General features: G+C 41.4%; 1 protein-coding gene across 1 annotated transcript in view; it reads left to right on the top strand.

Moving 5' to 3' along the window:
- ABHD2 (abhydrolase domain containing 2, acylglycerol lipase) overlaps positions 1-12,942 on the top strand; it is a 38,579-nt gene extending 25,637 nt beyond the window's left edge. The window contains exons 7-11 of the mRNA XM_051796348.1: positions 2,680-2,772; positions 4,415-4,525; positions 5,707-5,776; positions 6,546-6,630; positions 7,492-12,942. Coding sequence (XP_051652308.1) covers positions 2,680-2,772; positions 4,415-4,525; positions 5,707-5,776; positions 6,546-6,630; positions 7,492-7,688 — 556 coding nt within the window. The 3' untranslated portion in view covers positions 7,689-12,942. The remainder of the gene's footprint in view (positions 1-2,679; positions 2,773-4,414; positions 4,526-5,706; positions 5,777-6,545; positions 6,631-7,491) is intronic.
- Positions 12,943-12,983: the final 41 nt, after the last annotated feature.

Here is a 12,983-nt window from a genome sequence, read left to right as displayed (position 1 = left end):
TTGGACAACTACTAAGATGTATCTGACTTTACAGTAATTTAACTGCAGTTTTTGAGCCACAAGGTTATTTACAAGGCAAGAGGGGCTGTTGAGGCTCAGGTACTTGGTTCATGATACTTAGGACTGATAAAAATGGTGAAAACTATGGCAGAGCTGTGAGGAGCTTGCTATGGAATTTGGCCTCACAGCCCAGTCAGGGTAGCTGGAACTCTCGATGCTGCTGATGCTCTGCCTGTATAGGGACCAGTTTGATGTTCAGCAGTCTGAAGATGCCTTTTATGAATTAGGCTCTTAGAGGTAAAAATAAAAAACTTTTCTGGAAACATTAAGATGAGAGTATAAGTTTAATATACATGTAATATTCCAGCATACCTAGTCCCTTTTGAGGTCCGATGTGATACTGCTAAAATATATATAATCTCCTGCTAGTTCACACCCTTAAAATCTGAACAGATGCTGCAGGAACAGCTGTTCTGCTTTGTTTCAAGTAAAATGTTCTTAGCTGTCCTGGGGTTCTGGCATAGAGTACACAACATCCTTTTGAAGCCAGCTCCTTAATTGCAGCCATCAGACAGGGTTTGCAGGAATAACATCTGGCTGAAGTCCACTTGCTTCATCTTGTTCAATTACGCAATACTGTATTTCTGGTCTCCAAAATTATGTTTAGAGTAATGCTGTGATGCTTACAGGGCAATGACAACCTGATTAACAATACTCCACTTGGATATTTGTGTGGAAAAACAACTGGCTTTTTTTTTTTCCCTGAGTTTAATGCAAGTGTTGGGTGGGTTGTGTGGATTACTGAGCTCTTGCCTCCACCTACTGGGTAAACACTTCCTAGCAAACCTCCTGTCACAAAACATCTGCTCTCTATTACTGGTTAGCCAGCAGGAAGTCTTTTCAGGTCTTGTCTCCCTACCTAATATCTGCTGCTGCTTTAAATGCTAATTAGCTGAAGAATTAGGGGAAAGCAACATCTACTGAGCGAAAGACAGGAGAGAGAAGGCCTTGTGCCCTGGTTATAGAAGTGGGAGGATAGGAGGTACAAAGCACCTCCATGTAAGTGGTTAAAGCCTTAGCCTTCCTAGGCTTGGTCAGGTAGATTAAAATAGCTGGCTTCAGCCTTCTGGGCTACATGGAAGTGGAATACCCTGATAGATGTGACTAGTTAGTTTACAATTCCATTTTTTAATATTGATTTGTCCAGCCTTTATCCCCCAAATAACTTTAGGAAGTGAAAGAAAAAAATGGTGGTGAGCAAGGGATCTCAAATAGGAAAGAAAGCATTTCCAGAGCAAGAGCAATACTAGGATTTGCCAGAAGAATGAGACTCTTAGTTTAATGAATTAACAGAATCTGGGGAATGTGTTCCCTGAGGCTAAACAGGGACAGGTCTCCTTATTCCTTAATCTCTGCCTGCACAGGCTTGATTCTGCTTCTTGATCTTGTGGAATGCATCATCTCCATAGCTACAGGCTGTGGGGAGAGACCTCAGCTTTAAAACCTGGGCAGTCCTCAAAATATGGGAAGCTGCCTGTGGTGTTTTTTTTTTTTTGTTTTTCTTTTTTCCAATGCTTACAAGCTCTTCATGTTGGGAGCACTGCTGTACACTGCAGGGAAATGTAGTAGCTTTAACATCAAACATCTTGTAATAACTTAGTAGGTTTGGAAAATCTTTTGTGAGGAAAGAAATGCGCATTGTCCTATCTTCCTTCATTCCCCTGCCCTGGCATAAATGTGGTAGGTATAATCTGGCTAAACAAAAAGATTTTGGAAGGTTTGGTGGTCTGTTTGTTGGTTTGTTTTTTTTTTTTTAAAGAAATTCTGTGCTCAGGCATTGCTAACTACAAGAGAACAGCTTGCTCTTACTCTGGTAGGGGATTTGCTGGTTATGGCTTGGGAGGTCATGCTAAATCTGCTGCAGTTCTTATAGTATGTTAATGTTTAAGTGGTAAAGTGCTTCAGTAGCTGAAACTGCTCCCAGCATTCTTCAGTCGCTGGGTAAATGATAGTGTGTTTCCTCAGTAACAGCAAACCCTGCAAAGACTAAAGCTCTAACCTGCCCATGACCCTGCATAGCAAAGGAGTGCTGGTATCTGGCAGAGCTCACAGAACTGTGGATGGCTTTAATTCTGTTTTAACAACAGATAAGCTGTGAAGTGCTATTCTGCTTTGAGAAAAGGTAAAGACAATTCAGATGATACTTGCAGCTGCAACTAGTATTTATTCTTACAGTTCCTGCCAATGAAGCTGTGTCTGTACATATTGGAAACATCTGCACAAATTATTTCCTCTGCAGAGCTATATGCACAATAGGCAACGCTGTTCAGCAATGGGTTTTGGCCCTTTCCTTGGTAGTGCCATAATGTAAATTACATTCAACTTCTGCAAAGGGATACTTTGTCAGTGTTTTGGATCTTGATTGATGGCTCTTAAATGCTCTTATCAAAACTTCTAATTTTGTTGTGCAAGATGAGACTGCAGATCTGTTTTCTGATAGTAACAAACTTCATCAAAGTGGAAGTCGTTTCCTGGAAAAGGTTAAGCTGTGGCGGGGGAGGCCTGGAGGTTTGTTTACATAGCCTCGAAGCTGCCATGAGATGTTAACAGTGTATTAATCTGATCTTTCGAGATCTCCATTAACAGCTTTGTTTGTTCTGCACTGTGTTTTTTTTCTAGGGCACAGGAAACCTTCATGCAGTGGGATCATTGTAGAAGGTTTTATAACTTCCTCATGGCAGACAACATGAAAAAGATCATCCTTTCTCACAGGTACTGCAGTGCATCACTTACACTGATGGTATTGATTGGGTCAATTGCTATACTGGATTTATCTTCCTGGTCCTTTAAAACAGGACTCCTGGAAGTTCTTTGATTGGTCTTTAGATGAACCAACAGAGAAGGGGAGCCTGTGTCAACCTCATTAGTGTACTGTAAAACATACAAATAAGCTTTGGTCCTCTTGTTGAAAGAAAGGCTTTGTTGTCCTTCTGTCTTCTCTGAAAGCTTACTCAATGAATAAACAAGACATGCACAGGAGAACATTGCAATTAGACTTCAAAGTCGAGTATTCTGCATCTGTTTCACTTCTAGCCAAAGAATTCCCTATTCAAGGAGCCTCTTGTTCTGCCACCTACCTGAGGTAGGACTAATCTTCAAGATCTACTGTATGGAGCTGCTGCTTATCAAATAAGCAAATAGTCAAACCTGTAGCTCTGGCTTCTAGCTGTTCCTCTAGAAAAAGCCTGTAGCCAGCAAAATACTTACTGTTGCTGTTCCTGGAGTGCAAGTGCTGCTGTTGCGATCCGTGTCTCTCACATAACAAAGGAATGTGTGTACTAAACAGATGACGTACTAAACAGATGACATACTCAATGTTGTTGTTTTCTCTCACTAAAAGTTCTCTGGATGGTACTTTCTAGGGCAAGAAAGTACCTCATCCGTGCCTGACTGGAGAGAAAAGGAGAGGAATATCTAAGATCCACTGAATTAAGAGCATGTGTTACTTCAAACTTTTGGTTCTTTGTTTACGCTCTTGTGCAGTATGAAACACTTGTAGAAGTTAGGGCAGCTGATGTAGGATGATCCACATAATTCATTCCAGATTTACAAATATTTAGACAACTTGACCAAATTTAACATCTGAAGTTAGGTAAGCTCCCATTAAAAGGTACTTAAATTTGTAACCCAGAAAAAGCCAGTGCTGGCTTGAAGGCAAGTATGTTAAGTAAACTTTTTCCATAATCACTTGTGCTCTTAGGCAGCTCCACCAAATCAAACCTAGCTCTGCCCTGCAGCTGCCTCTGAAAGGGAATAAAAATCCCTTTCCAACTTGTGTCTTTTTTTTTCTTCTGTTTGTTCGGGGAGAAGTTTGTTCTGGTAAAGAAACATTCTCTCCTGGGGGCAATAATTAGTTATGACAAGTGTCCATAGTAAATAGCTTTCTGCTAAGGTAATGCCTCAAGTAATTTCTGTTGTGTGAGCTAGGCTGATGTCTGTGCTGGGGGGCTTTAGGGCCAGATGGTGGAGGAGATGCTGTGCCCAGGACTGCTCATGCTCTCACCCAAACCACACACAGGATTGGTCTGAAGCCAAAGAACCCTCCCTCTAATATGCAGCCTCTATTGCAAATACCTTTAGTACTCTCTGTTCTGGGAAGATTGTTTTTAGAGGCCCCATCATGCAGTTTTTCAGTTTATCAGGACAACATTTTTCTCTGAGGAAGCTGCTAGGGTTTCTGTTATGTCATGCTGCAGGGGGAAGTGGACAAATATTCTGTTCTAGTTCCCAAGAAAACCTCATGTATATGTAGCCCACTTCTAGTCTTGTCAGATTTGGCAGACTCACTTGTCCCTGAAACAGGTCCTGCTGCCCTTTTGTTGTGTGGATGTAATTCTTGATGTTACTCTTTCAGGCAAGTTCTTTTTGGAGATAACATGAAGAAGCCACAAAGCCTGTCAGATGCTGATCTGAGCAAGCTCTATACAGCAACATCCCTGATGCAGATTGATGATAATGTGATGAGGTATGAGGGACAATTCTCTGCTCCTCTATAGAATTCTGAAAGTACCTACTCTTCCCAGTGTTGCTCTTGCATGCCCCTTGCTGTGCCTGTAGGAATCTGCTGATATACAGTGAGCTCAACTTCAAATTCTTACTTACCTCCACTCTGAAGAAAACTTAGCAGGAAAAACCTTACTATTGACAGTCACAGCTTCTTTAAAATAATCGAGGAGGTGTTTATCAGTAACACCTGAACCTGCAGCCTTTAAAATGTAGGAATAACCTGCTCTGCTGGTGAGCTCTAGCAACAAACAAACAAAAAAAAAAAAAACAACCAAAAAACAGTGGAATGTGAAAAGCATCTCAGAACAGCTCATGGATTTCCTTAGCTCTCTTTGAATCTTGTGAAGAACCTTCTCCCCAAAAAACACTGCTGCTTTCTCAATACCTATGAGGGTTAGTTGAAATAATACAACTTAGTTGTCATACTAACACCTAAATTAAGTTCTCTGCTTTATTAAGCAGTAGCCTGTTATTGCCTGTGTCCTTAACAACACCACAGCACCTTAAGTGGCAGTGTCCATACCACAGCATGTTCTGTGTCAGGCAATGCACCTTTGCAAAATGAAGCTGTAAACTTATATATAGGTCTCAGCTATAACACTTCTGGCAAATTTGGAGTATTGTTGGCTGCTTATTAAAAAAAAAAAACTATTCCCTGAGAGGAAAATCTCCCTACTTGTTTGGCCCAACATACCAGCTATGTTGTCTCTTAGATAAAAACAAGGCACTTGAGTATAGGTTTACTGAATTCTGAGGGGCTTATCAAGTATGTTTGAGCTTCATAAGCTGTGGTGAGGTTGTATTTGAAAAGGCTTTCAGGAAAAGATGAACAAGATCATAACTTTTTCTTTCTTCTACATGTACAGTTAAGTGAAGTGGGATACTATAAAAGAAATGCCCTGAAGCCTGCTAGTTTTCAACTTGTATTTTTAACTTGCCCATGCTCTCACAATGTCTGAGTAAGCACAGAAAGCATAAAGGCATGTAATGCCAAAGGTGGGTTTTGCAAAGACACTGGGTATTAAATTCTTTGAAAATTGAGGCATCATTCCTGTTTCTGCGTATATGTCCTCACTTGAAAGTAACAGTCACATGGGTACTAGAAGCAGATGATTGCAATGACAATCTGCTCTATTTCAGGAAGTTCCATGGCTACAGCTCACTGAAGGAATACTATGAAAAGGAAAGTTGCCTGCAGTACTTGCACACGGTAAACTCTTGCAATAGACTGCTCTTGTACATTCATTTTCCTACTGGAGAGAAAATACTCTGTGGCTTCTGTTGTTGATACCTGACCCAGCTGTCTTAGCGAGGATTTTCAGAAATAATCAGGCACAGTATATTGGAGTGGGATTTCAGTTCTTGCTACCTCTAATACTGGGGGTAAATGCTCTGAGCTCTAACCAGGTCATAATTCTGGCAGGTGGTAGCACCCAAGTGATCTGGATAAGGCCGTGTGTTCAGCTGAGCTGCTCTGAGTGCATCATGACAAGGTGGGAAATGGGTGGTGGCATAGAGCCTGCAGTTTCCAGGAAGAAAGGTTTACTAGATGGCTGTGGAAGAGACTTGGGACACTATCTGGCAGGCAGATGCTTAGTAGAGCAGAGTTTTGCAGAAGTGGAACTGGGATTAATTCTTCCTTTTTCTGCTGAACCAAAGGATGGAGATGTTCCAAGGGAGTTTCCTGGACTTCAACCAAGGTGTCCATAACAGAGCTGGCACTAGCTGCCTGATGTGCAAAGCAGAGGAAAAAAAGGGTGTAACTATTTGGGTTCTGAGAATGGGAACTTGATCTGTGTTTGCTCTGATACACCCTGGCCTCTTTCTTACAATTGAGCTGGGGGGAAACAATAAATTAACTCTGCAATAAGTAGTCTTAATTGAATTAAATGAAGATACTTTTACAGTTGGTAGATTGACATTCAAATATGAACCCCTTACTTTTGTTTTTTTCCTTTTATGCCATATTTTTGATACAGATCTATGTTCCTCTTCTGTTGGTTAATGCTGCTGATGACCCTCTTGTCCATGAGAGTCTTCTATCGATTCCAAGAGCTCTTTCAGGTATGCTGAAGCAGTCTCCTCCAACTGTGCATATTTGTGCACCTGCAGCTTGCTTATCACATCATGATTCACCATCTCAAAGCATCTGGACTTCCTCCCTATGTCTCTAATGCTGTGGGAGGTGTGCTAAGCCTCTTTAAATCACCAGTTGCTAGAACTAGCAAGGCTAACCTTGAGCAGGCAAGAACTTTAGTCCACTCTGCTGTTTTGGCTTGTGTTGATAGCCAGCAGGTGACATCCAGGTTATATTCTTGGATGGAAAAAATGATTCCTTATGTCTTCATTCCTCACTGGGATTTAATAGAATAGTGACAATCTGGAAGAAGCACAGATAAACACCCCCCTTTGATGATGGAAGAGGGAGAGTGTGTGAATGGCTGTGTCACTTGGCACTGGACTGAGATCTCTCCCTTGAAAGGAGTTGAGCTATCTTCAGACAAGGAAAAAGGAAAATTATCTGTATTAGCTCAGAAGGGGGAGCTGCTGCTGCTTCATCACACAAATAGTGGGTGGGCAGGGAAGGAAGCAGGCTCCATTCTTTTCCTGGTTGAAGGCTGTGAGCAGAGAATCTATCCACAGGAGCAAGCACAGGGTTTTTTTCAGTATCTATGAAACAAGATGGCTGAGACACTGTCAGAGTTTAGTGCAGCTTGACATGGTGCAACAGTCCTAGTTCCAGTGGATGTGAGTTAAAGATGTTCATTTGTTAAAGATGGTGCATTCTTAGAGCAATACAGCTATTGCTGTAAGGGCCTGGCCAGCAGCATTTCTTGGGCAGCCTTGTGCTGTCAACTTAAGATGGTTTCATTCTCAGCTCAAAGATGTTAACCTTCTGGAACTTTGTTTCCTTTTGTTTTACAGAGAAAAAAGAAAATGTCATGCATGTGCTGCCCCTTCATGGAGGCCACCTGGGATTCTTTGAGGGGTCTGTACTGTTCCCAGAACCTCTTACCTGGATGGATAAGCTCGTGGTGCAGTATGCCAATGCCATCTGCCAGTGGGAGAAGACAAAGCCTCACTGCTCGGATGCAGAGCAGGCCATGTCTGCCCAGGAGTAATTGACCCAAAGACTCTGGATCACTTCAATATATCTCCCCCTTTGGGAACATCTTGTTCCCTCACCTGCTGCTTCAGGTTTCCATTCTCCTTGATATCCTATGGCTGGGGTTTGATCACAATATTTTCTTCCGAAGTGGAGTTAAAGCAGAGGTTAACATCTGGTCAGAGCACTTTTGGGTGTATAGTCACTTGGGTTTGTAACTTACTCCTCTGCTTGAAGAATTAAGTTGCTGACTGTGGCTTGTTACAGGGCTACTGAGCTAAAGATTGCTTGCTTTAATATAACAGAAGTTTCAAATGTCGAAATCTCTTCACCTGCTGGTCAGAAAGTTGATCTGCAGCATTTGTTTAAGTATAAATGACCAGGTAACTATGGTTCTGTCCCCTGTTCTGGTGCTGGAAAAATACCTGTACCAAGCCACAAGCCAGTAAATGTTCAGTCTGTAAGCCACTAAAATGTGGCTTGGAAAAATAGATGCTTGACTGCAAGTGGAGTTTCAGCTTTGCACCATCTCAAGGGAAACCTTGTAGTTCCTAGGAATGCACTTGCACAAGTGAATCACTTTAAAAATATTCAATTTTCTATGCTTCAGCTGTCTGTGGTTTGGGGTGGCTTTATACTGGGACTCCAAGTAGAGAAGAGCTGCAGCCTGGTAATGCCAGTTAATGTTTCTATGTGTAGACATTTTCTCACTTCAGGACCTGATCCAGTCACTTTGTCATTTTTGCCTCTCTTTAAATGCAGTCATCTTTTCAGTACTGGATTCTTTGTTTGACCCAGGGCTGGCTCTGGCTTCCAAATGGAAACCCATGATCAAGAATCTGCAGGATTTCTCCATGAGATCGATTTGTTTGAAAGAATATTTCATGGAGAACTATGGACTCTTAGGGATTAATTGGCAGGGGGGTGGGATGTATCTCTTTAGATTTATTCACCTTATGTCATGGCAAATAATATCAAAGTTCTTCCCCTTAGCTTTCAGAGCATCCAATGGTTTTCAGACATGACTTACCTTACAGTTGATGGGGAGCAGGATGTGTCTAGCTCTGTGCAACTGAAATGACATCTTTGCATGGCTGACTACTTCTATAGCTGTATAATGCTATAGGATTACTGGCTCCAGTAAGACACTGGGCTCTGTCTCACTTGAATTTCTTTTCCACACTCAGATATCCCCTTCTAGTTTTAATGTGCAAAGTGAGGTGTGAAAGCTGGTTGCAGAAAAGATGCCTACTCACTTGTGCTTTTCCTTCAAGTGGTTGTTATGGTCTGTGCCAAGATGGTTATTAAAGACTCTAGTCTATCTCCTGGAAGGAAAGTTGTCCCAAGACAATCTGGAGACTGAAACTTTGTGGTAAAAAAAAAAAATCTTTTTTTCTGTTTGTTCTGTCAATATTGTAGTTTCATTAATCCATCTTCAGGATTTCTTTATCACAGTGTCAGTGAAATTCTTTTCCTGTCACAATTCCCACATCAGCACTTTATTGCTTCAGCCTTGGTCTGTGTTCCAGGCACTTTAATTTATAACTTAAGGGTGAAACAAGCAGCAGGACTTCAGTCTGATAATACAGGGGAACAAGCCTTCTGGACTGCCCTGTCCCTGAACTTCAGTAGGGTGGAGAGGTGGGTTTTTGGTTTAATAAAGCAATAATTAACTATTGTAGCAAAGGTGCATTGTCATATCAGGAAGTTTCTTTCATTTGCCTTAGGCCAGACACCTTGGCCTGTTACAATGAACTGTGGATATCTGCACATTCCCCTTGTTAGTAAATCCAGGTTTCCTTTTTCCTTCAAAGAAAAATGAAACCGAGTAAAGCTACAGCAAGACTTGACCATGCTTGTGGCTGTTCCTTAAGAACTATTTTAGGGCATCAGTTAGCAAGGATATTCTTAGCTGATGGATATCTTGTCTCTGTGTTATCCTCTTGTTCATACTGCATCACCAAAATATGTCATAAAAGACATTTCAGTTTTTTGCTTAAGTAGTGTTCATGCAATATTCATTGGTTATGACTTAAATATTTTCTCACTTCAGCAAAGTGGAGTGCAAACAACACTTGTACACATCAAATAGATACAGTATAAATTTAGGTGTCTCAGTCTCCTAAAATGAGGTGAGCAACTGGGCAGTTCTCAAAGCAGCAGGAGCTGTAACTTTGTCTAATGAAACAGATTTTTCTTTCAAGTTAGAGGGTCTTTCTGAGGAATACTTCTTCCTGTCCCACAATCCAAGCCCTCATAATTCAGAAGTGCCAGTGCTGTGCACTTCTTGAAACTCTCAAGAAGTAATATGGGTCACTGTCTTGCTCCTTTGCCCTGTTTTTGCACTTGCATCTAAAACTGTTCAAATGGCTTGTGACTTGACTGATTCTGGCCTCTTTGGGGAAGAAGAGCTTTTGTCATGGCTTGTTCATGCAAAGGTTTCTGGAGCCTGAAGTTCAGCTTATTAAGCCGGTGTGTGGAAGCAGTGGAAAAAAACCTATTCTCTCTGTCTCAGCCAACTTGATGCTTCTTTCAAAGCAAGATTTGTGGTCATACATGCAGAGTCAAATCTTGGGGAACTGGGAGAGGAGAAAATTAAGCTGCAGTGCATATTATCTGAAGATCTTGAAATTGTCTATTAAATCTTGCTACCAGCAATGACTGACAACTGATATCTGGTGCCAGTGCCCCTAGACACATGGGACTTTGGCCAGTCCTCCTCTGAAATACTCTTACTTCCCAAAATAAGGCCGTACTAGTCTTGTTATGTGGGCAGGTGGTCTTCATTTGCCCAGTGAACACAAACTTAAGTGCAGTCTGAATTTTTCAGTCTTAAAGGTGAGGTTGTCTTTCATCTCTCTTCAAGACACATGAAGCTGCTGTGGTGTGCACCTGTAGATCATTGCAGTATGGTCTGATAGAGCAGTTCAAGATCACAGCATGACAAATCTGACGTGTGCTCTGCTTAGTTTCAAACTGGGATTAGAAAAAGCATTAGGAGAGTTCCTCCACAGATAGTCTCATGGTATACACACCTTTCCCATCACTGGATGTAAGTAGCATTTGAACATAAACCCTAAAGACCTTCTCAATCAGTCAGCAGGTTGCAGAATTATTATTCTTTGATGGTTAGGCTGGTCCAACCATCACCTTTGCCATTTTTCTGGAGAGATCTGAACATGATAGGTAAGAAGCTCAAGCTTGCTCTTACTGAACCACCTTTTTAGTGGTACCTTTGTTAGCTTCTAAAGGGAGGTGTTTTCAGATGGGACTGGCAGTGTTGTAGTTGCACTGTAAAGGCAAACACTTGAACTTCCCTATGGTCTTTTTCCTGAGTGTTTTTCTGCAGTTCCTGTTTGTGAAGATACAGGTTACAAAGGGAGGGCATTTAGTAAAAATATTGGGAACTATTAACTCCAGTACTGAATTCAGCCAAGCTATTCTGTGTGTCATCTGTCCTGGGTCTGCCACAAGTTCCTAGACCCACAGCCCTTTGACACGTGGTGCCTTGCCCTTTTTCTCCTCCTCCCTTCACATCAGCATATCTAGAGACTTCAGTAACAGCTCTGTCGGAGCTTTTGGGGCTTTGCTTTTTGGTAAATGAATTTTTAGACACTAGGTATCAAGGCACATCCTTGTGTACACTGTACAAGTGTGTGCTGACTTAAAAGACCTTTGCGGGCAGCCTACAATTAGCTACAGTCTATTTCAAGGCATAAAATAACAATGTATATAAGCAGTGGATCATTTGCAGCTCTCTGCTCCTCTAGCAGTTGGAACTGAGTCATAGAAGCAAGGTTTGCTTTGCTTGGTATGCGATTTGTTTGTCTTACAATCCCAAAGTTCTTGTGTCTATTAACACTCCAGCAGCATAGCTGGAGGTAGATTAAGTGACTACATCTGAAAAGAAAGAGCAGAGAGTAACTTCTTCAGGATTTAATTGCCAAACAGTTTAGTCACCTGGATTGCTTCCAACTTTTCCTGGAAATACTATGCTTGTCTGGAGCTTATTGAAACTCTTCAATTTTTATTTTTTTTTTTTTTTTTTTTTTTTGTGAGACCAGAGAAGGCTTGAGCCTTCTGCTGCATGTAGGAGTCATTTGTTGTAAAGAGCATCTTGTTTCTGGCTTGAGCCATACTCCTTGTGTCCTTATTCCTTAGGTGGGTCTGTTCATTGGGAAAGTCCTGGAGCCACAGTGACTCAAAAGCAGTGTCTCCTTCATGGCTTTCTAGGTGAAAAGCAAAGAGCCCTTCTTGGTGTGAGGACTTTGAGTTTTCTCCAAGCTTAGACTGCCTCAAAGCAGCACCAGCCCAAGATGGGGGAGCCCTATAACTGTCCCCTCTTCTCACTGGGAGTAGGCTTTACACAGGCCTGGACTTTGTCTGCTTTCCATGCCGTGGTGTGGAAGGGTTCTTAGGGTTCTCCTGAACATCTGTACAAGGTGGCACAAAGCCTTTTTGCTTTTGTCTGAATGACATTGCATTGTAGTCAAAGCTCTTTCATGACTAGAGATGAGACACAGAACTTTCTTCTAGGATCTCCACTATAGTTCTACTGGGATGTTGACCCTTCTCATGGCTCCTGACAACTGGGAAGTCATTAAAATAAACAAAAAGCCAAACAAAACCCACTTGTATTTGATACAAGCAAACCCTACTGCTTAGCCCAAGTCAACAGCTTTCCAAAGAAGCATATTTTCTCATGTTATGTGACAGCTTGACCATAATTCCTAGTGACAGATCACTAGATGTTCTTCTTGAGAAAGCATAACCTCTTTTCTCTGAAATGTCCAGGCCAAAGAGGTGTGTGAAGAGCTTGGGAAGAGGAGACCTGTGCTCTTGTTTTGCTTGTGCAGCTGTATTAGAACAGGCAGAGTGACTTCTAATGTTCTTGGTGAGCAGTTGACTACAAAAACATTTTCAATTTGGCAAAATTATATTCTGCAACCATCTCTAAATGCTGCCCTGAAGAAACTTGTATATTGAGACACCCTCCCTGCTGCCATGTTCTGAGTCAAATTCTCTGGAGCTGAGAGCTTCAGGGGAGATGATTTGCAACTAGCAATGCAATTTTTCTATATCTGCTGATGTTTACCTTTAAAATTATATATAAATATATATAAAACAATGTCTTTGATTTTTTTCATTAATTTTTGTTCTTGTGTGGTGTAAAATGGAAGTCACTGCAAAACAAAATGTAATTTTGTTATCTTTGATTTGGTGGGATTTCTTTATTTAAAAATAAAGGACTTATTGAAGTCAGTGCTACATCTAGTTGACTGTGTGTGAAGTTATATATGTTGGCAGAGGC

The sequence above is a fragment of the Manacus candei genome, unplaced genomic scaffold (assembly GCF_025592945.1).
Source record: "Manacus candei isolate 608988 ecotype Guabito, Panama unplaced genomic scaffold, ASM2559294v1 h1tg000046l, whole genome shotgun sequence".
NCBI classification, from domain to species: domain Eukaryota; kingdom Metazoa; phylum Chordata; class Aves; order Passeriformes; family Pipridae; genus Manacus; species Manacus candei.
Note: the sequence above shows the minus strand (reverse complement) of the source record. Positions and strands in the feature narration are given on the sequence as shown.